The sequence below is a fragment of the Melospiza melodia genome, unplaced genomic scaffold (genome assembly GCF_035770615.1).
Source record: "Melospiza melodia melodia isolate bMelMel2 unplaced genomic scaffold, bMelMel2.pri scaffold_138, whole genome shotgun sequence".
In the NCBI taxonomy this organism is placed as follows: Eukaryota; Metazoa; Chordata; class Aves; order Passeriformes; family Passerellidae; genus Melospiza; species Melospiza melodia.
The window spans coordinates 201,485-222,683 of NW_026948509.1; the positions used below are offsets into that span (position 1 = coordinate 201,485).

The window sequence follows — 21,199 nt, forward strand, 5'->3', positions numbered from 1 at the left end:
TCCAGTGTCCACTCAGTGTCCACTCAGTGTCCATCCAGTGTCCACTCAGTGTCCACTCATTGTCCATCCAGTGTCCATCCCAGTGTCACTCAGAGTCCATCCCAGTGTCCATCCCAGTGTCCACTCAGTGTCCATCCCAGTGTCCACTCAGAGTCCATCCCAGTGTCCATCCCAGTGTCCACTCAGTGTCCATTCCAGTGTCCATCCCAATGTCCATCCCAGTGTCCACTCAGTGTCCATCCCAGTGTCCATCCCAATGTCCATCCCAGTGTCCATCCCAGTGTCCATTCCACCCCCTTGGCCCCTTCCCCAGTCCCATTTTTGGGCCCTTTTCTAATTTTTTCCCATTTTTCCAATTTTCCCCATTTTGGGGTTTTTCCCCCCATTTCCCTCCATTTCTCCCATTTTCCAATTTTCCCCATTTTTCCCTCATTTCCAATTTTTCCCATTTTCCCCAACTTTTGGAGGCTTTTTTCCCCCCATTTTCCCCCATTTCAAATTTTTCCCATTTTCCCCAATTTTGGGATTTTTCCCCCCATTTTCTCCTCCCATTTTTTTATGGGAGAGGTTTCTGGAACGTTCCAACTCCTCTTTTTTCGAGGGGGGTGGAATTTTGCCCCTCCCCCCCCAATTCTTTTTTAAATTTATAATTTTTTGTTCTTTCCCCCGCCCCTGCCCCCAACCCCATTTTCGCTCCTTTTTGCCCCAAATTTTTTCCTTTTCTCTCCCCCCGGTCCAGGTTTGCTCGGCAAAAAGCGCGAGGACGGCGCGGCCGGCGGCCCCCCCCCGGACTCAGGTATTTTCTGCATGTTTTGGGGCAAATTCCGCCGTTTTTGGGTCTTTTGCATTATTTTTCTGCTTCTTCCCCCCCCTTTTCTTTTTGGGTTTTTTTGGGGTTTTTTTGGGTGTTTTTTTTCTTCCCCTCCCCCTCCTTTCCCCTCCCCCACCCCCCAAATTCTCTCCCGTGGGGGGGGGGAGGGGGGGAATTTTTAAATCTTTTTTTTTTTGTGCCTTTTTTTGGTTCTTTGTGGAATTTTTCTGGGGGGGGTTTGGTTCTTTTCTCTTTTTTTTTTTTTTTTTTTTCTTTTTTTTTTCTTTATTGTCTTTTTTTGTTCTTCTTTTTCTTTTTTTGTGGTTTTTTTTGGCTTCTTCGCGGGGGGGGTTTGGGGCACATTTTTGGTTTTTTGGTTTTTTTGTTGTTGGTTTTTTTCTTTGGTGTTTTGGTGGTTTTTGGGTTTTTGGTGGTTTTTTGGATGCCCCTCCCTTCCATGTCCCCCCCTCCCCCCTCCTTTGCTCATTGTCCCCAAGAGGGGGGGATGTTGCCATGGAAACGACCCCAAAAAAGGGAAAAAAAACCCCAAAATTACCCCAAATTGACCCAAAGTGTCCCTAAGTTGACCTAAAATGACCCCAAATGACCCCAAATTGACCCAAAGTGTCCCCATGTGACCCCCAAAGTGACCCCAAAATGACCCAAACCCCAAGCTGACTCCAAGTGACCCCAACTGACCCCAAAATGTCTCCAAAGTGACCCCAAATGACCCCAAAATTACCGCAAGGGTGTCCCCAGGGACATCCCAAATCCCAGGGAGCTCCCAAGGGTGTCCCAAGGGTGTCCCCAAGGGTGTCCCCACACCCAGAGATGTCCCCAAGCTGTCCCCGTGCCTGCCCGTGCCCTGTCCCTCGATGTCCCCAAGGTGTCCCCACCCTGTCCCCTGCCCTGATCTCCCTGATGTCCCCAAAGTCATTTGGATGTCATTTTGATGTCCCCAATGTCCCCAGACATCCATGACAGCGGCAAGAAGCCGGTGATGCTGTCACTGCCCTGTCCCTGCCCCAATCTCCCCAATATCCCCGATATCTCCAATGTCCCCAATGCCCCCAATGTCCCCAATATCCCTGATATCCCTGATGTCCCCAGTGTCCCCAGTGTCACCTCAATGTCCTCTCGGTGTCCCCAGACATCCGTGACAGCGGCAAGAAGCCGGTGATGCTGTTCCTGCACGGCGGCTCCTACATGGAGGGGACGGGGAACATGTTCGATGGCAGCGTCCTGGCGGCCTACGGCAATGTCATCGTTGTCACCATGAACTACCGGCTGGGGGTCCTCGGTAAGGGCACTGGGGACACTGGGGACACTGGGGACACTGGGGACATTGGGGGCATTGGGGACATTGGGGACACTGGGGACAGGGAACATGTTTGATGGCAGCGTCCTGGCGGCATATGGCAATGTCATCATTGTCACCATGAACTCCAGGCTGGGCATGCTGGGTGAGGGCATTGGGGACACTGGGGACACTGGGGACATTGCGTGTCCTGGCCAATCCCCCAATGTCCTGGCACCATGTCCCCGATGTCCCCATGGTGTCCTGGCAGTGTCCCCAATGTCCTGGCAGTGTCCCCAACGTCCCTGAGAGTGTCCCACCTCCCTGCCAGTGTCCCCACAGTGTCCCCAATGTTCCCTCGGTGTCCCCAGGGTTCCTGAGCACGGGGACCAGGCGGCCAAGGGCAATTACGGACTCCTGGACCAGATCCAGGCGCTGCGGTGGCTCCATGAGAACGTCGGGCACTTTGGGGGCGATCCCCAGCGCATCACCATCTTCGGCTCCGGCGCCGGCGCCGCCTGCGTCAGCCTCCTCATCCTCTCACACCACTCGGAAGGTACCAAAACTGAGGGAAATGGCCCAAAATTCATATCAGGGACATATCAAGGACAAATCCAATCCCTGTGACCCCAATGACCCCAAACCCTAGTGGAACCCCAATCCCCACATCCCTGATGACTCCAGATCCTGATGGAACCTCATCTCAATCACCCCAAACTTTGGTGGAACCTCATCCCCATGACCCCAAACCCTGGTGAGACCCCATCCCCACATTCCCCATGACCCCAGTGACCCCAAACCCTGGTGAGACCCCATCCCAAACACCTCCCATGACCCCAAACCCCAATCCCACCCTACCCCACACCCCCACTGACCCCGTGTCCCCCTTCCCCAGGCCTGTTCCAGAAGGCCATCGCGCAGAGCGGCACGGCCATCGCCAGCTGGTCGGTCAATTACCAACCCCTCAAGTACACCCGTTTGCTGGCGGCCAAGGTGGGCTGCGAGCGCGCCGACACCGGCGCCGCCGTCGAGTGCCTGCGCCGGCAGCCCTTCCGCGCCCTGGTGGACCAGGACGTGCAGGCCCGCCCGCTACCACGTGGCCTTCGGGCCGGTGGTGGACGGCGACGTGGTGCCCGACGACCCCGAGATCCTGATGCAGCAGGGCGAGTTCCTCAACTACGACATCCTCATCGGCGTCAACCAGGGCGAGGGGCTCAAGTTCGTGGAGGACTCGCTGGAGAGCGAGGACGGCATCTCGGCCTCCTACTTCGACTTCACGGTGTCCAACTTCGTGGACAATCTCTACGGGTACCCCGAGGGCAAGGACATCCTGAGGGAGACCATCAAGTTCATGTACACGGACTGGGCGGACCGCGACAACGGCGAGATGAGGAGGAAGACGCTGCTGGCGCTCTTCACCGACCACCAGTGGGTGGCACCGGCGGTGGCCACGGCCAAGCTGCACGCCGAGTACCAGTCGCCCGTGTACTTCTACACCTTCTACCACCACTGCCAGACGGACGCGCGGCCCGAGTGGGCGGACGCGGCGCACGGCGACGAGATCCCCTACGTGTTCGGGGTGCCCATGGTGGGAGCCACCGACCTCTTCCCGTGCAACTTCTCCAAGAACGACGTCATGCTCAGCGCCGTGGTGATGACCTACTGGACCAACTTTGCCAAGACAGGGTGGGTGGGGCAATGGTTGGTGAAGGGTTGGGCAATGGTTGGGCCAGTTGGGTAGTTGAGTGGTCAGTTGGGTTTTTGAGTGGTCAGTTGGGTGGTTAGATGGGTGGTTGAATGGTTGGTCAGTTGGATGAAGAGTTGGGTGGTTGAGTGGTCAGTTGGGTGGTTGAATGGTTGGTTGGGTGGGTGATCAGTTGAGTGGTTGGATGAAGAGTTGAGTGGTTGAGCGATCAGTTGGTTGTTGATTGATTCCTTGGGTGCTTGGTCAGTCATCGGTCGGTCAGTTGGTCACTCAGTCAGTTGGGTGATCTGTTGGTTGGTTGGTTGGTCGGGTGATCAGTTGGGTGATTGATCAATGCGTCAGTCATTGATTGGTCACCTGGCCTTGTGCTCAGTTGGCCGGCTGGTCAATCAGTCACTCTGCCCGCAGGGACCCGAACCAGCCGGTGCCGCAGGACACCAAGTTCATCCACACCAAGCCAACCGCTTCGAGGAGGTGGTGTGGACGCGCTTCGATGGCAAGGACAAGCGCTACCTGCACATCGGCCTCAAGCCGCGCGTGCGCGACCACTACCGCGCCAACAAGGTGGCGTTCTGGCTGGAGCTGGTGCCGCACCTGCACAACCTGCACCAGCTGCCGCCCTCGTCCACCACCACGCGCCTGCCGCCGCCCCCGCGCCGCCCCCCGCCCACGCGCCGCCCCTCGCCCACCACGCCCGTGCAGAACGGCGGATTCGGCGGCGGCGAGGACGACGACGATGACGGCGACGGGCGCCGGCGTTTCGCGCCCTTCCCCGGAGACTCGCGGGACTACTCCACGGAGCTCAGCGTCACCGTGGCCGTGGGCGCCTCCTCCTCTTCCTCAACATCCTGGCCTTCGCCGCGCTCTACTACAAGCGGGACAAGCGCCCCGTGGGGGAGGGGCTGCGGGGGGGTTTGGGGGTGGGGCCTCGGCGGCTGAGCCCGCCCACGGCGCCCACGTCATCGTCGGGCCGCGTGGTGGCCACCAATGACCTGCTGGGGGGTCACCACGGCGGGGGCGGGGCGGAGGAGGAGCTGGTGCAGCTGCAGCTGAAAGCTGCCGGCGGTGGGGGGAGGGGTGGGCATGATGATGGGGGTGGGGGGGATGGGGGTGGGGCTGGGGGGAGGGGAGCCCCCCGAGGTGCCCCCCTCGGGCCCCCCCGATTACACGCTGGCCCTGCGCAGGGCCCCCGAGGACGTGCCCCTCCCCCACGCCGCCCACGCCCCGCCCCCCTCCAGCGCCGCCCCGCCCCCCTCGCTGCTGCCCCCGCCCCCCACCACCATCACCATGGTGCCGGGGGGGCTCCCGGCCCTGCACCCCTTCGGGCGCCCTTCCCCCCCCCGGGCCACAACAGCGCCCTGCCCCACCCCCACTCCACCACGCGCGTATAGGGGGAGGGGCCAGGGAGCCCCGCCCCCGCTCCTGCCCCGCCCCCCGCTCTTGCCCCGCCCCCACTCCCCGTCCTGCTCCACCCCCACCGCTCCTGACCCCGCCCGGAATGGACTAAAGGGGGGAAAACCCCTCCCCCACCCGCCCATCCCCCACCCACTCCCCTCCTCCACCCCTAAAATTGCGGGGGGAACACCCCAAATATGGGGTCACCCCTCCCCCACCCGCTGATGATTTTTGGGGACTCCACTCCGTTCCTGCCCCTCCCCCCACCCCGTGGGGGGGCTGAGCCGCATGGGGACCCCTCCCCCACCCTGGGGACCGCCCCTCCCTCACCCCCCAAAAATAAACAAATCCCGCATGGGAATCCGCCCCTCCCCCACCCCAGCCGGAATTATGGGGGGGGGGGGGGGTCGCCCCTCCCCCCATACGCCGCCCCTCCCCCACCCCCCAAAACAACGGGGGGAGCCAAAAATGGGGTGGGCGAGGGGCTGACCCAGTGGGGGAGGGGATTTAGAGACCCTCCCCCCCAAAAAGCTGCATGATCCTGATTGGCTGGGCCAGAACGAGGCCAAACCCTGGGGGAGGGAGGGGTCCCGTCCCCGCACTCCCCACCCACGATTTTTTTTCCCAATTTAGATTTTTTGGGGGTTTTTTTTGCCGCTTTGTTGGACAGAGAAATTTGTGCCAAACGTGGGGGGAGGGGCGGCCCGGCCCCTCCCCTTCCCCTCCCCCATCCCCCACCCAACCGCTGCCCCTTCCCCAACCCGGGAACCTCTCCTCCCCCACCCCCGCAAAAAGTGGCCGTGACCTTTGACCCCAGAACGTCGCCATGGAGATGGGGGGAGGGGTGGTGATGACGTCATTGTGAGGGTTGTCGCCCCACCCCCTGTGACGTCACTGCTTCCCATGGTGATGTTACTGCTGTGACGTCATCAGTGACCCTATAATGTCACCGGTTGCCATGGTTATGCCATCCTGTGATGTCAGTGGTTGCCACAGTGACGACATCTTGTGATGTCATCGGTTGTCATTATGACATCATAGATTGGCATGATGACATAATCCCATGACCGCACTGATTATCATGGTGATGTCATTGGTGACACTATGACGTCATATATTGTCATGGTGGTATCGCCCAATGATGTCACTGCCCACAATTGTGATGTCACTGCTACGACATCATTTATTTCCACGTGACATCACCGGTTGCCATGGCAACATTGCCCTATGGCGTCAGTGGTTGCCATGGTGATGTCATTGGTTACTCGAGTGATATCACCTGATGACGTCACTGGCTGCTATGGCGACATCGCCCTATGATGTCATTGATCCCTGTGGTGACATCATCCTATGATGTCATGGGTTGCCATGGTGACACCATCCCTGTGATTTCACTGGTGACCCTATGACATCACCAATGGAGTCAGTGATGTCACAGGTTGCCATGGAGACTGCCCCGTTGCTCTGGCAATGTCACCTTGTGGTGTCACCGGTTACCATGGTGATGTAACCACCGTGACGCCATCGGTATCCCCTATGATGTCATTCATCTAATGGGTGGTATTGCCTGATGATGTCACCGGTTGCCATGAAGACCACCCCCGTTGCCGCGGCGACATCACTGTGACCCCTCCCCGGTTGCCATGGAGACGCCCCTCCCCCCTCCACCATCTCCCCCCGCCCCTCCCCCACCCCAGAGCTTCTATTTTTATTCCCGGGGGGGCCGCGGGGGAGGGGTGGGGGAGGGGCGGGCGGGACCCCCCAGCGTGAGGGGGGAGGGGCGGGGGTTGGGGGTGGGGCGGGGGGAGGGGCGGCCCCGCGGGCGTTTTTAATTAAAAAAAAAGAAAAAAAATTCCGGAAAAAAACCTAAAATTCGGAACCCTAAAGTGATGGAGAGCTATGTGCGCGTGTGCTGGGGGCGGGGCTGGGAATGGCGAGATCCCATTGGCTGAGAGGAGGGGGGGGTGAGGGGACTGGGATAAACTGGGAGCGACTGGGGGGACTGGGATGGACTGGGATTGAACTGGAATAAATTAGAGGGGACTGGGATTGAACTGGGATAAATTGGGAGGGACGGTGGGAGACTAGGATTGAACTGGACGGGGACATGGATTGAACTGGGGCGAATTGGGATAAACTGGAAAGGGCCGTTTTTCCGTGAAATCAGCCCAAAATGAGGCGTTTCCAGCCAAGGGGCGGTGAATCCCCTCTGGGCGATGGGAGGGGCGGCGCTGAGGGGACGGAAAGGGCGGGAAGAGCCAGAGGTGGGAGACCCCCAAAACCCCGTCCCTCACCGCGGGAGCAGCCGGGACGCGGCGCTGGTGGAAACTGCTGGTTTTGGTGGTGAAAAATGCCGGTTTTGGTGGTGGAAAATGCCGTTTTTCCTTGAAACCCGCCCAAAACGAGGCGTTTCCCGCCGAGGGGCGGCGAATCCCCTCAGGGCGGTGGGAGGGGCGGTGCTGAGGGGACGGAAAGGGCGGGAAGCGGAGGCGCACGGGACGCCAGGGGGCGCTGCGTCAATCAGCCAATCAGCGGCGGCGCTGCGGCGGAGAGGGCGGGGCCTGCGACAGCGCGAAGATGGCGGCGGGCAGCGCCGGCACCGGGCCGGGAGCGGGGCCCGGCGGAGGCCCCGGGGCCCGCAGGGGCAGCGCGAGCCGGGACGCGGAGGCCGAGGTTTGGTGCCGGCGGGTGCGGGAGCTGGTGAGCGCGGTTCCCGCCAACCGGCTCTGCTTCGAATGCGGCCAGCGCGGCGTCACCTACGTGGACATCAGCGTGGGCAGCTTCGTGTGCACCGGCTGCTCGGGGGCGCTGTGAGCGGGGCGGGGCCGGGGGCGTGAGGGCGGGCCCGGGGGAGGAGGGGGGGCGGGGCTAATTCGCACCTGAGCGTGGTAGGCGGGGCCGCACTTCGTCAAGATGTCATTGATTGGCTGTTCCCTTTGTGGGCGGGGCTCGGCGGGAGGGGTCGTGGCCGCGGCACGTGGCTTCACACGCTGCGCTATTCGGGCGCCTCTTTTTGGGGAGAAAAAGCTCATTTTTGGGTGTTTACGGGCGCAGGGGGGGCGCTGACCCCCCGAATCCCCCCGCAGGCGGGGACTGAACCCCCCGCACCGCGTCAAGTCCATCTCCATGACCACGTTCAGCGAGGCCGAGGTGCTGTTCCTGCAGGCGCACGGCAATGAGGTAAGGGGATGGCTGCTGGGGGGGCTCTGCCGTGTCCATCCCACCCTGTCCCCGTCCCCACGGACCCTCCCCGGCCCCCCAGGCCTGCAGGAGGGTCTGGCTTGGCACCTTCGACCCCCGGACGTCGCTGCTCCCCGACTCCCGTGACCCCCAGAAGGTGAAGGAGTTCCTGCAGGAGAAATACGAGAAGAAGCGATGGTAGGAGAGGGGCTGGTGGCGTTTTTACGGGGGGCAGCACGGGGTGGGGACCCCTGAGATGATGTGTTCCCCTCCCACGGCAGGTACATGCCACCAGAACAAGTGAAAGAACAAGCGAAGCCCCACCAAAGCACCTCAGCAGAGCCCGGGCCCCCCCAGCTCCTCCACGGGGACACAGGGACGCTGCCACAGGTGGGACCGGGCCCCTCCTTGGGGTGCCGAGGTGGGAACAGCCCCCCCTGACCCTGCGGTGCCCCCCCAGCCTCGCCCAGCTGCCCGAAAAGCCAGCACCGACCTCCTGGCTGACATCGGGGGGGACCCCTTCGCCAGCCCAGCCCCTGCCCCCGCCTTCGCTGCCTTCCCTGGTGAGCTCGGGGGTCTGGGGGACTCGGGGAGGGGAGCACGGGGGTCTTCAGTGACCTGGTAACCCCGGAGTGACCCCAGCTTTGTCCCCAGGCCCTGCCCCAGCCCAGTCTGCCTTCCCTGCTTTCGATGCCTTTGGAACCAGCCCTGGAGCACCCACGTTTGGGGGGGCTGTGCCCCCCTTCCACATCCCCCCCAGCACCACAGGTACCCCGAGACCCCCCGGGACTCTTGGAGAGGGAGCAGGGAGGGGTTTGGTGCCCCCCCCAGGTGTTTGGGACACCTGGAATTGATGGGCAAGGGGGGGATTGGGGTCTCCCCATCCCTTGGGGTGCTGGAGAGGGGGCTTGGGGTCCCACCATCCCTCCACGGTGACACCTGTGCCCACCCCCCAGGCTACACCAACCCCTTCACAGCTCCTGTGGCCCCCAGACCCTCCACAAACCCCTTCGAGATCAACGGGCCTGGTGAGTGACCCCCTGAGCCCCCCCAATTCCCTGAGCCCATCATTCCCTGGCCAGGGTGGGTCTGGGACCCCCCTGACCCCCCAGTTCCCTGACCAGGGTGTGGTGTGGGGTCCCAATCCTCTGTCCCCTCTCTCAGGTGCTGCTTTCACCTTGTCCCCTGTTCCTGGGGGCTTCCCCAGCCCCTTCCAGGCCGATGGTAAGAGGCGGGCAGGTTAAATATTGTTAAATTTTATATATTTATAAACTGTCCACCCTCCCACTGACCCCTCCCCATTTTCCCCCCTCAGGTTTGCCTTTCTCTGGGTTCAGCGTTGCCAAAGCTTCCACCAACCCCTTCGTGGTGAGCACCGGGGGATTGCGGGGGGGTCCGGGCCCCCTTTCCCTGCCGCTGACACCCCCTGTGCCCCCCCAGACCGTCCCGGCCCCGGCAGCACCGTTCGGGATCCGGCACCGGGCCACCAACCCCTTCCTGTGACCACAGCTGCTCCTGGGGGCCCAGCAGGGCACGGCCCCTCCGCCGGGACCAGGTTTTATTTTTGTTCCGAGAGATTTATCGCGATATCTAATATATATTCGGTAAAAACGGCTCCGATCCGTCCCGCTGCGTTGCCGCGCCGAGACCTCCCCTCACGGCTGTGCCCTCGGTAAAGATGGCGGCCTCCTCTCAGGGCTCTGCCCTCGGTAAAGATGGCGGCCATGGGTGAAGCCTCCCCTCGCGGCTTTGCCCTTATTAAAGAGGGTGCCCCTATAGCCCCCTATCCGCCCTCAGCCAAGATGGCGGCCCGGGCCTCACCCCCTGAAGGGGCGTCCATGGCAGCCTGCCCTCAACAAGGATGGCGCCAAGGGAAATTACCGGGGACACCGGGGGTGACGCGGGGGGGGGAATTAACGGAGGCACCGGGGGGGTACGGACGCCCCCACTTCCCCCCGCGGGGCCCGGGCCCGGCTCGGCTCCTCCCGCACCTGCTGGGGAAGGGCGGAATTAGCGGCGGAGCTTTGGGGACGGGGGGGGCACACAAGGGGCGGCACAGCACAGCTTGGGGGACGGGGGGGGCGTCCCCTTTTGGGCACAGAAATGGCGAAAACGGACAAAAAGCTGAGCGGTGGCAGCAGGAGAGGGGCAGGACTGAACGCCCCCGCGCCGGGGTTTGGTCCCAGCCGGTGATCGGTGTCACAAAGGGACAGGGATGTACCAAGTCTGATTTTGAGGGGGATATCCACACTCAGAAGCAAAATTATTACTGCTATAATAATTAGAGCGACAGCCCTATAATAGTTAAATAGAATAATTTTAATAATAATAATTAATTACAATAAATTTTGGTCATCCTTATTTTAGTGTTCCTCGGCCATAATTAAGTTATAATTAACTGTAATAATTAACTTATTATGTTCACAGTCCTGTATAACAACTCATTATAATACCTCATTATTATAATAGTGACAGCTTATTATAATAATAACAACTCATTATAATAATAAAACTCATAATAATAACTCATAATTAATTATAATATGAATAATTAATTTCACACCCCCAGGGGGGCACGGGGTGTTCAGCCCCTCCCCCTTCCCTGCCTCAGTTTCCCCAGCGTTAAGGCACAAGACAAAGGGTGGGGGGGTACGAGAAAAAAGGTGCAAAGATCGGGACCCCCCTGGGGGTTTAGGGGTTCCCCCAGGTCCGGGGAGGCTCCCCCAAGTTCTGGGGGGTCCCCCAGGTTTTGGGGGGTCCCTCAGCAGCCAAAGAGCGCGCGGTGCGCGGCCAGGAGCAGCGCCATGAGGAGGCCGTAGAAGAGGGCGAAGAGCAGCCCGGGGGGGGGGCGCCGGGGGTGGGGGGGCTTCACCTGGGGCGGGGGACCTCGCGTCAGCCCTGGGAGGGTGCGGGACCCCCCCTCCCCCAAATCAATCCCACCAGGAACCCCCCCCCAAATCAATCCCACCCCCCCCCCCCCCACCATTATGGAACCCCCCCCAAATCAATCCCACCACCCTCACCAGAACGGGACCCCCCCCACCAAATCAATCCCACCCCCCCCCACCAGAACGGGACCCCCCCCCCCAAAATCAATCCCACCCCCCCCACCAGAACGGGACCCCCCACCCCCCAAATCAATCCCACCACCCTCACCAGAACGGGACCCCCCCCACCAAATCAATCCCACCCCCCCCACCAGAACGGGACCCCCCACCCCCCAAATCAATCCCACCCCCCCAGCTCGGTACCTCGGAGGGCGGCGGCGTCCGGCGGGGGCTGGGGGGGCTCTGGGGGGGTAAAAGGGGGAGTCAGGGGGGGTTTGGGGGTCATTTTTGGGGTTGGGGGTAAAAATGAGGTTTGGGGGTGATGGTTGGGGGGTCAGGGGGTCAAAAAGGGGGTTTGGGGGCTGTTTTGAGTTACTTCAGGGCAGTTTTGGGGTCTCACTCACAGCCCAGGGCCGCAGCCGTGCAGGGCAGTTTTAGGGCAGTTTTGGGGGCAGTTTTGGGGTTATTTTGGGGTGTTTTAGGTCTGTCACTCACCGCCCAGGGCCGCAGCCGCGCCGCCACGCGCCCCAGCAGCTCCAGGTCCCCCCCGAGCTCCTCCGGCAGCCGCAGCTGCAGCAGCGCCTCGAGGCTCTGCGGGGTGGGGGGCACAGCAGGGACCCCCCGAGCGAGTCAGGGGGGCACAGAGCCGCAGACCCCCCCAGAATACCCGGGGAGGGGAGGGGATGGGGGCGTTACCTGGCGCAGCTCAGCCATCAGCTGGTCGGGGTCCGGGGGGGCTGCGGGGACATTCGAGGGGTCAGGGGGCACTGGGGAGGGGTCACAGGGGAGTTTTTGGGGCCAGGGGCTGGGGAGGGGACACTTTGGGGACACTGTCCTACCTGGCTTGGTGGCACTGTGAGAGGAGGAAGAGGAGGATGAGGAAGGGCTGGGGCAGGCGCTGGGTTTTGGGGGTCCGGGGGCTCCATCAGGGTCCTGGGGGGGTCTCCGGGGGCAGGTCCTGAGGGGGTGAGAGCAGCCAGTGCCCGGCCCGTGTCGCCCTGTCCCCTGTCCCACCCCATTCCTGATCCCATCCCAGCGCCCCAAATCCCAATCCCAGATCCCAAACCCCAGTTCCTAATCCCTGACCCCAGTTCCCAGTCCCCAATTCCCAATCCCAATTCCCAGTCCCAGTCCCCAATTCCCAATCCCAATTCCCAGTCCCCAAACCTCAAACCCCATTCCCATTTCCCCATTCCTGTCCCAGTCCCCAGTCCCAAACCCCAATTCCCAATTCTCAATCACAATTCCCAGCCCCAGTCCAGCTACCTGTTCCTATTTCCCATTTCCCCGTACCTGTCCTGGCTCCTCTCCCTCTCTCTCTCCATCCACACCTCCAGGTTCTTGGGGTGCCGCCGGCAATTGGGGACCCCCCTGCGGCGACGGGGGGGGGGGATGTCACAGACCCCTCAGACCCACGCAGACCCCTCCCAGAGCCCCCAGACCCATCTCGGAGCCCCCAGACCCCTCCCAGAGCCCTCAGACCCATCTCGGAGCCCCCAGACCCCTCACCTGCTGCCCTCAGGGCTGTCACCTCTCGGGGTCTGGCTCTGCTGCTCCTGGGGGGGGACAGAGTGGGGGGGGTCAGAATTGGGGAGGAAGCCCCAAAATTTTGGGAGGGGGATCAGAGATTTGGGGGGTGACATCACCTCGGGCGAGGGCTCCTCCTCCAGCTGCTCCGGGTCACTGTCACCGGCTGTGGGGACATGGGGGTGACAGGAGGGGTCCCCAAAAGGTGACAGAGGGTCCTGGGGGGGTTTTGGGGACCCCGGGTGGGGTTTTGGGGACCGCCTCCCCTCACCTGCCCCGCCGTGCATCTCCCTGAGCTGCCGGGACGGCTCCGAGGACTCATCCGAGCACTGAAACGGTGCCAAAGGGGGTGCAGGGTTGGGAACACCCCAAATCCCCCCGAAATTCCCCCAAAACGCCCCCAAATCCCACCTCGTTCCCCGACCAGCGCTTGCTGCCGCTGTCCACGCTGTGGAAGCCGGAGTCCAGCCCCCCTCGCTGCCGGAGGGGACACGGCTCGTCCGGGGGGCTGCGGGGAGGGGGCAAACAGCGCTCAGAGAGACCCCAAAAACCCCAAAAACAGCGGGGCGACCCTCCCCGAGCGCCCCCTTTACCATGCGGGCACGGGATGGGCAGCAGCCTCGGCTTCCAGGTACTTGAAGATGTGGACTTTGCCCTTCAGGCAGATCTGGGGGCACAGAGCGCTCAGCCGCAGCTTTTGGGGGGGGTCGGGGGGCTCCTCGGGACCCTCCTCACCTGCGCAGGGGGGAACTGGAGCGGGTTGTTGTCCGCCAGGAGCGTCTGGAGGTGCCGCAGGCGGCGGAAGCAGCGCGGAATCGCCACCACCCGGTTGCAGGAGAAATCCAGGCGGACCAGGGGCAGCTCCGAGAGCTCTGCCGGGGGGACACGGGATGGAGGGGACCCCCAAAAGCGGCGGGACCCCCTCCTCAGGACCCTCACCCACCCTCGGGCAGCTCCGAGAGCTCTGCCGGGGGGGACACGGGATGGAGGGCAGATCGAGGGGTCCCCCCCCAGGACCCTCACCCACCCTCGGGCAGCGCCGCCAGCTGGTTCCGCCGCACGTTGAGGTCCCGCAGCGCCCGCAGCTGCCCCAGCCCCGGCGGCAGCGCCCGCAGCCGGTTACAGCCCACGTCCTGCGGGGCGAGACGGGGCTCAGCGGGGCCCGGCGCGGCCCCGCGGGGTCCCTCCGGCCCGGGCCAGGCTCACCAGCTGCCGCAGCGTGCGGAGGGCGCCCAGGTTCGGCGGCAGCCGGGCCAGGCGGTTGTTGCTGGCGTTGAGGACGCGGAGCGGCAGCAGGCACAGGCAGGCGGGCAGCGAGCTGAGCTGGTTGCGGCTGCGGAGGGAACACGGCGGGCTCAGGGGCACCGCTGGAGCCTGCCGGTCACACCGGCGGGGCTGGAGCGTACCTGAGGTCCAGGTGAGCCAGGGCCTGCAGGTTGGCGATGGCCGGGGGGACGCTGCGCAGGCAGTTGTGGTGCAGGCTCAGCCCTTCCAGAGACACCAGGCGGCAGGCGGCCTCCGGCACCTCCCCGAAACGGTTCCGGGACAGGTCTGGAGGGAGCCGGGGCAGCGTGTGGGACAGCGGAGGGGACCCGCAGGGACCGGGCATTCCCGGGAATAGGGAACGACAGGGACAAGGCAGCCTCAGGAAGGGACTAATGGGGATAAAGGACGCCTCGGGATAAGGACAGGGGACACAGATCCGCGGGGACAGCGGTGCTGATGGATCCCGAGCCGCCCGGCTGAAGCTCGGGGACGCTGAAGCCGCCGGACCGCCCGGACCGGGAGCTCCGGCTCGTCCCGTCCCGGCGCCTCCGGCAGCTCCCGCGGGCCTCGGGCTCCGGGACGCGCCGAGGGAGGCGGGGCAGCCGCAGCTTCCCCTGGGAAACACCCCGAGGGACCCGGGACTGTGGGGAAGGGTCGGGGGTCCTGCCCTGGGGCCGCGGCCTCACCGGCCTGAGTGGTGTCGCTGAGGTCCCAGCGCCGCGCCGCCGCCGCCGGGAAGGCGCGCAGCCGCCGGCCGGCCAGGCTGAGGGTACCGGAGGCCTCTGCTTCTTCCAGGGCGCGCTCCGTGCCGGCTCCTCCGGGCAGGCGGCCCGGCAGCGGCGGCGGCTCAGCCGGGACAGTCCCCAGCGCCCCCGCCGCCATGGCGGACCCGGAGCTCCGCTCGCCGCGGCCGCCGCTGCCCGACTGAACCCCGGACGCTTCCGGACCCCGCCGCGGGGGCGGGGCCAGAGTGGCAGCCAGTCAGAGCAAGGGGCGCGCGGGAACGCGGCGAATCGGAGAGGGACAGTGGGGGGCGCTGCCTGGAGAAATGCGGAAGTTTGGTCTTTGATTGATAGGTAGGTTGAACAAATCGTCGTCAAGTGATGAGGGATGCTGCCCAACTGCAGCCAATCACAGCTAAAGCACAATCTCCACCAATCGCGGGGGGCTCGTTGCCTGGCAACGACAACGATGATTTTGGCATCAGCCAATCGAAATAGAGGAGATGGGAGCAGCGCCCGAGATTGACGTGGCACCAACCAATCGCGTTTGACGCAAAAGAGGGATAACAAAAACCCTGCGCGTGGCCGGGGCGTTGCGGCTCCACCAATCAGGAGTTACGGCAATGATTGACAAGCAGGGAAGGCTTGGAGGCCACGCCCCGGCCCCTCAGCCCCGCCCACCGCTCCTCTTAAAGGAGCCGCACCTTTTAAAGGGAGGGAGTGTCCCCATTTTGAGGGTCCCATTTTCTGGGTCTCACTTTGGGGTCCAATTTTGAGGCTCCATTTTGGGGGTCCCATTTTTAGGGTTCCATTTTGAGAGTCCCGTTTTGAGGATCCTATTTTGGGGCTCCCATTTTGAGGTCCCACTTTGAGAATTCCATTTTGGAGTCCCCATTTTGAGGTCCCCTCTTTGATTGCGTCGCCCGGCCTCTCTGCCCCCAGACCCCTCACACACACGCTCCATCTCTGCACCCTTTATTACCGAATGCTCGGGGGGCACCCCCGCGGCCCGGGGCGGGGTTCTCAGGGCCGGGGTCCCTCAGGGGCTCCCCCGACACGGCCTCTTGCTGAGGTTGCCCAGCACCTGCTGCTGCTGCGGGCGGTAGGGCACCACGAAGGCGTCGGGCGGCAGCAGGGCCGCCCCGTCCGCGCCCAGCTGCCCCATCAGGACGTAGCTGGAGCCTGGAAGGGATTTGGGGAGGGGGCGTCAGGGCCGGGGGGCCCGAGCAGAGCCCCGCGGGCGCCCCCCGGGCACACGCACCTTTCTTGAGCGCGGGGCAGAGGCGGCAGGGCAGCTGCACCCGCAGCGAGGAGCCCTTGGCGGGCTGAGGCAGCCCCAGCGCCGCCGCCGCCTTGTACACGCCGAGCACGGACAGCGCGGCCCAGCCCGGCTCCTGCGCAGGGCCCCGCGACACCGACTTCACCGTCCCGGTCAGCACTGCAGGGACGGGAACGGGGTAAGAACCCTTAAGGCTCGGCGTTGGGGGTTTGGGGGGGGCCTGACCTCACTTTCCCCTCACGGTTCTGGGGAATTCTCCAGCGCCCGACCTCAGGTTCCCCTCATGGCTCTGAGGAATTCTCCAGAACTTTCTGGGTGCTCCCTGCCTCAGTTTCCCCTGTCGTTTTTGAGGGATTCTTCAGACTCCCAGCCTCAGTTTCCCTTCATGGTTTTGAGGATTCTCCAGAACCTTCTGGGCACTCCCCGCGTCAATTTTCCCTCACAGATTTGGGGAGTTCTCCAGTGCCCGGCCTCAGGTTCCCCTCACGGCTCTGAGGAATTCTCCAGAACTTTTCGAGCGCTCCCTGCCTCAGTTTCCCTCACGGTTCCAGACTCCCAGCCTGACTTTCCCCTCACAATTTTAGGGGGGAAAAGCTCCCCCCCCATGTCGAGCTCTCCCCGCTGTGTTTTCGGGGTGTTTCTCACCGAAGTCGCTGCTGCAGAAGTTGCTCTGCAGGGTCCCGGCGCGGCGGCAGCGCTGAGGGCAGGGGGCGGCCGTGGGGACGGGCTCGGCCTTGGGGCCGGGGGGCGCCTTGGCCTTGGGGCCCCCGCGGGGCTTTGGGGCGGGGGTCTCGGGGGTCTCGCTGCCCCCCGCGGGGTCCCGCAGGGTGTAGGAGGCCGAGAAGCCGTCGGCGGTGACGCTCAGGTCGGACACGAACTGCACCAGCAGCTCCGGGGAGCTGGACACGATGGGGCTGGGGGATTTGAGGGGTCAGGGGGCTCAGGGGGATTTGGGGGGTCCCGAGTGCGTTCGGGGGGTGCTCAGGGGGTCCCGGGTGCGTTTGGGGGCATTCCGGGTGGGTTTGGGGGGGATCCCAGGTGGGTTTGGGGGGTGCTCAGGGGGTCCCGGGTGGGTTTGGGGGTGCTCAGGGGGTTCAAGGTGGGTTTGGGGGGATCCTAGGTGCGTTTGGGGCGTGCTCAGGGGGTCCCGGGTGGGTTTGGGGCGTGCTCAGGGGGTCCCGGTTGCTGTCAGGGGGTATTTGGGGGGATCAGGAGGGTTTAAGAAGGATCGGGGCAGTTTAGGGGGGGATCACACGGGGTTGAGGGGATGCTCAGGGGGTTCAAGGTGGGTTTGGGGGGATCCCAGGTGGGTTTGGGGGGTGCTCAGGGGGTCCCGGGTGGGTTTGGGGCGTGCTCAGGGGGTCCCGCTTGCTGTCAGGGGGTATTTGGCGGGCGTTAGGAGGGATCGGGGCAGTTTGGGGCGGGCCGGGGGCGCTCGTGGGGAGGGGGCTCACCCGGGGGTCTCCTCCCCGCAGAAGCGGCCGAGGCGCCGCGCGTCGTCCCGCGCCCCCCCCTCGAACACGGCCACGTAATCGTAGCGGCAATGCGGGTCGGGCTCCACGTCGAACTTCCCGAACCGCAGCTCCACCACCTGCACATCCCCCCCGACCCGGGACCCGTGCTGAGACCCCCCCCGGACCCCCCCGGGTTCCCCCAGACCCTGCAGACCCCTCCCCAAATTCCCCCGAGCCTCCCCAGTCTCTGCTCAGCCTCCCGTGACATCCCATTGTGACCCCAAAAAAGAATTTCTGACCCCTCCCAAAGGATTTCTGACCCCCCAAATTCCTCCTATGCCCCCCAAACCCCCCCTTGAACACCCACAAATCCCTCCTGACCCCCCCAGCCCCCAAATCTGAACCTCCGCTAATCCTCCTGACACCCCAAACGCCCCCCAGACCCCCCAGGACCCCCAGACCTTGCCAGGGGGCGCCACGATGTGCCAGGAGCAGCTGATCCCGGGTGGATAATTCTCCTCGGGCCAGTTCGGGGTGCTCAGGCTGCCCTGGGGCTTCTCCAGCCTCCCACCACAAAACTGATGCTCTGGGGGGGTGGGGGTCGCGTTTTTGGGGGGCACAAACACCTTCGGACCCCCCTCCCCTCCCCACACCGCCGGCGTCTCCTCTGTCCCTGAGACCCCCCCAAAATTTTGGGGGAAATTTGGGGAGGGCTCCGCCAAAACCACCCTGGGACTGTTGAGGAGATGGAATCTGGGGAGTGAGACCCCCCCCCCCGGGGAATGTTTTTTGTAAATTTTTTAATTCTTTAATTTTTTGGGGGGGGCGGGGGGGTCGTACTCACCGTCAAAATAGTGCCAGGACTCCCCGAAAAATTGGGGTTTATTAAAGACCCCCGAGCGCCGCCGTCCCTGGGGGGGCCCTGCAAAAGGGTTGGGCTGGGTTGGGGGGGGGCCTGGGGGGCTCCACGGCGCTTTTTGGGGTGGCTTTGGGGTTTTTTGGGGCGGTTTGGGATGTTCCATGCGGCTTTGGAGGGTCTCTGTACGGATTTGGGGTCTGAGTGGTTTTGGGGTCTCAGTGCTCCCTCTCAGCTTTTCCCTCCCTTTTGTACCATTTTTTTGTGCCAATAAATGAAGTTTCCTTCATTTTGTGCCATTTTTTTTTTTTTTTTGGCCAAAAAAATGAAGTTTCCTTCATTTTATGGTGACGTTTTGCTCCATTTTCCTCTCTGGCTTTTCTTTTCCAACTTCTTTCTTTTCACTCTTTTTTTCCCTCAGTTTTTAAATTTTTTTCTTTTCAGTTTTTCTCCCCTCATTTTTTCTATTATTCTTCTTCTTTTCCTTTCACACTTACCTCTCCTTTTCTCCTCAGCTTTTCCTTCCTTTCCTCCCTTGCACTTTTCCCTCATTCCCCTGTTTTCTCCTCAAACTTTCCCCCCATTTCCTCTCTCCCCTTTTCAATTTTTTCATCACACTTTTCCTTCATTTCTCTTTTTTTTTTATTCTCTCACTTCACTCCCCAATTCCCCATCGGGGTTTTCCCTTTCTGTTTTCAGTTTCACACTTTTCCCTCCTTTTCCATTCACACTTTCTCCTCATTCCCACTGTTTTTTCCTCATTCACACTGTTTTTTCCTCATTCCCACTGTTTTCTGCTCATTCCCACTGTTTTGTTTTCTCCTCATTCCCACTCTTTTTTCCTCATTCCTGCTATTCTCATTACTGGTGTTTTTTATTAAAACAGTGTTTTAATAAAATAAAGTGTTTTAATAAATAAAATGTTCTAGTATTCCTCGTTCCACTGTTTTGTTTTCTCCTCATTCCCACTGTTCTCATTCCTGCTGCTGTTTTTTCCTAATTCCCACCGTTTTTCCTCATTCCCATTATTTTCTGCTCATTCCTACTGTTGTTTTTTTCCTCATTGCCCTCTTCTGTCCTCATTCCCACTTTTTTCTCCTATGAAATTTCCCAATTTCACCTGTTTTTCCCTCATTCCCATCTCTCTCCAGGGAGGCCTTTTGCCCTGTCATCCCTCAGATTTTGGGGCTCTTTGTGGCACTTTGGGGTCTCTACCAGATTTTGAGGGCATCGCTGCGAGGTTTTGGGTCTCGGCACATTTCCAGGGTGGTTTTGGGGCGTCCCCCGGGCCTGTCCCTGCTCCCCGCCGGCGGTGCTCCCCGTTTCTGCCCCGGGGGTCTCCCCCGTTACCCACCGTGGCTCGGGGGGCTGCCGGCGCTGAACCAGGCCAGGAAGCCCCGTCCGGCCGTGGCGCCGTCGCTCTCCATGGTCAGGCGCAGCCGGTTCTGGGGCGCCCGCAGCGCCCCGGGGCGGAAGGTGCCGCAGAAGCGCCCCAGGAGCGGCGCCGCGGGGCCGTGGCCCCCGAACACCGACAGGGCGTCGAAACGGCACCGCGGGTCCGGCTCCAGGTCGAACACGCGGAACGAGAGCGTGGCCACCTGGCCCTCGGGCACCTGGGGACATTGGGGGGGTCAGCAGTGGGACATTCAGGACATTGCGGGGTCACCACCTGGCCCTCGGGCACCTGGGGACATTGGGGGCCACCACCAGGACCTGGGGACACTGCAGGGTCGCCCTATCCGGGGAGCCCCGGGTGACCGTGCGGGTGTCCCCGGTTCCGGGGGTTCCCCCGCGTGTGGGGGTGACCGTGCGGGTGTCACCGGGGAGCCCCCCGGGGGTCCGTACCGTGATGGTCCAGGTGCAGTTGCTGCCGGGGGGGTAGTGCCGGGGGAAGCCCTCGCTGGCGATGAACCCCGACTCGCCGCGATGGTCCCCCCCGCACGGGAACACCGGGAACACCGGCCTGGGGGGCACACGGGGGAGTCAGAACCGGGGGAACCCCGGCGGTGCGGGGCTCCCGGTTCCGGGGGGTTTCGGGGCAGCCCCGGCTCCGGTTCTGGACCGGGCAGCGAGAGGCTCCCGGTGCCCGGGGGCGGTCCGGAACCGCGCGGGGCTCCCGGAGCGAGTTGTCCCGAACCGGGAACGTCCCGCCCCAGGCCCAGCCCCGTCCGCGGGGGTGGCGGTGCCACGTTCGGGGGGCGGTCCTGTCCCGGGGGGTCCCGGGAGTCCCGTGCCGGTGGGGGGGGGTCCCGGGGTGGTCTCGGGGCAGCCGTCCCGGGGGGGGCCCGTCGGTGCCGTTACCTGGTGGCGTTGGGCCGGGGGCTGGGCGGGGGGCTCGGGGGCGGCTCCTGCCCCGCGGCCCGGGGAGGGCTCAGCGCCCCCAGCGCCCCGAGCAGCAGCAGCGGCAGCGGCGGCCCCAGGCGGCTCATGGCGAACGGGGCCGGGGCGAACGGGGCCGGAACGGGACAGGAACGGGGCCGGGGGGGACCGGGGGATGCGGGGAGGGGGGAACGAGGGGCGGGAATGAACGGGAAAAGGCGTGGCCTGGCGGCGACACGCCCCAAAGGGGGGGAGCGCACGAATCCAGCTCCGCTCTGCCCGCGTGAGAGGGGCGGGGTTTTCCTAAAAGCCACGCCCACAAGCAGAAAGAGGCGGGACCC

General features: G+C 63.0%; 4 protein-coding genes across 4 annotated transcripts; 2 read left to right on the forward strand and 2 right to left on the reverse strand.

Annotated features, from left to right (window-relative positions):
• Positions 1 to 726: 726 nt before the first annotated feature.
• LOC134433113 (neuroligin-2-like) lies at positions 727 to 5,204 on the forward strand (the record flags this gene model as incomplete). The annotated part of the gene is given in 11 exon segments (XM_063181998.1): positions 727 to 796; positions 1,962 to 2,111; positions 2,480 to 2,488; positions 2,491 to 2,664; positions 3,004 to 3,188; positions 3,190 to 3,794; positions 4,222 to 4,271; positions 4,274 to 4,639; positions 4,642 to 4,877; positions 4,879 to 5,137; positions 5,140 to 5,204. Coding segments are annotated over 11 exon segments (2,169 nt in total), but the record flags the coding sequence as incomplete, so codon positions are not given.
• A 2,581-nt stretch (positions 5,205 to 7,785) lies between these two features.
• Positions 7,786 to 10,003, forward strand: AGFG2 (ArfGAP with FG repeats 2). Its single transcript, XM_063181999.1, has 10 exons — positions 7,786 to 8,018; positions 8,295 to 8,388; positions 8,471 to 8,586; positions 8,670 to 8,778; positions 8,849 to 8,951; positions 9,043 to 9,156; positions 9,345 to 9,416; positions 9,553 to 9,612; positions 9,704 to 9,756; positions 9,829 to 10,003. The coding sequence occupies exons 1-10, from the start codon at positions 7,786 to 7,788 to the stop codon at positions 9,889 to 9,891; spliced, it is 1,017 nt and encodes a 338-aa protein (XP_063038069.1). The 3' UTR covers positions 9,892 to 10,003.
• Positions 10,004 to 10,686: 683 nt separating this feature from the next.
• Positions 10,687 to 15,110, reverse strand: LOC134433115 (leucine-rich repeat and calponin homology domain-containing protein 4-like). Its single transcript, XM_063182000.1, has 16 exons — positions 14,915 to 15,110; positions 14,369 to 14,513; positions 14,169 to 14,295; positions 13,990 to 14,095; positions 13,698 to 13,834; positions 13,556 to 13,629; positions 13,374 to 13,470; positions 13,234 to 13,291; positions 13,082 to 13,128; positions 12,945 to 12,991; positions 12,729 to 12,806; positions 12,275 to 12,393; positions 12,132 to 12,172; positions 11,931 to 12,026; positions 11,640 to 11,678; positions 10,687 to 11,260 (listed from the first exon to the last, which is right to left on the reverse strand). The coding sequence occupies exons 1-16, from the start codon at positions 15,108 to 15,110 to the stop codon at positions 11,150 to 11,152; spliced, it is 1,518 nt and encodes a 505-aa protein (XP_063038070.1). The 3' UTR covers positions 10,687 to 11,149.
• Positions 15,111 to 15,909: 799 nt separating this feature from the next.
• On the reverse strand, positions 15,910 to 20,968 carry LOC134433116 (procollagen C-endopeptidase enhancer 1-like). The gene is made up of 8 exons (XM_063182002.1): positions 20,841 to 20,968; positions 20,385 to 20,502; positions 19,894 to 20,152; positions 18,145 to 18,269; positions 17,684 to 17,820; positions 16,875 to 17,143; positions 16,212 to 16,388; positions 15,910 to 16,132 (listed from the first exon to the last, which is right to left on the reverse strand). Exons 1-8 carry the CDS (start codon positions 20,966 to 20,968, stop codon positions 15,990 to 15,992), a joined length of 1,356 nt encoding a protein of 451 aa, XP_063038072.1. The 3' UTR covers positions 15,910 to 15,989.
• Positions 20,969 to 21,199: the final 231 nt, after the last annotated feature.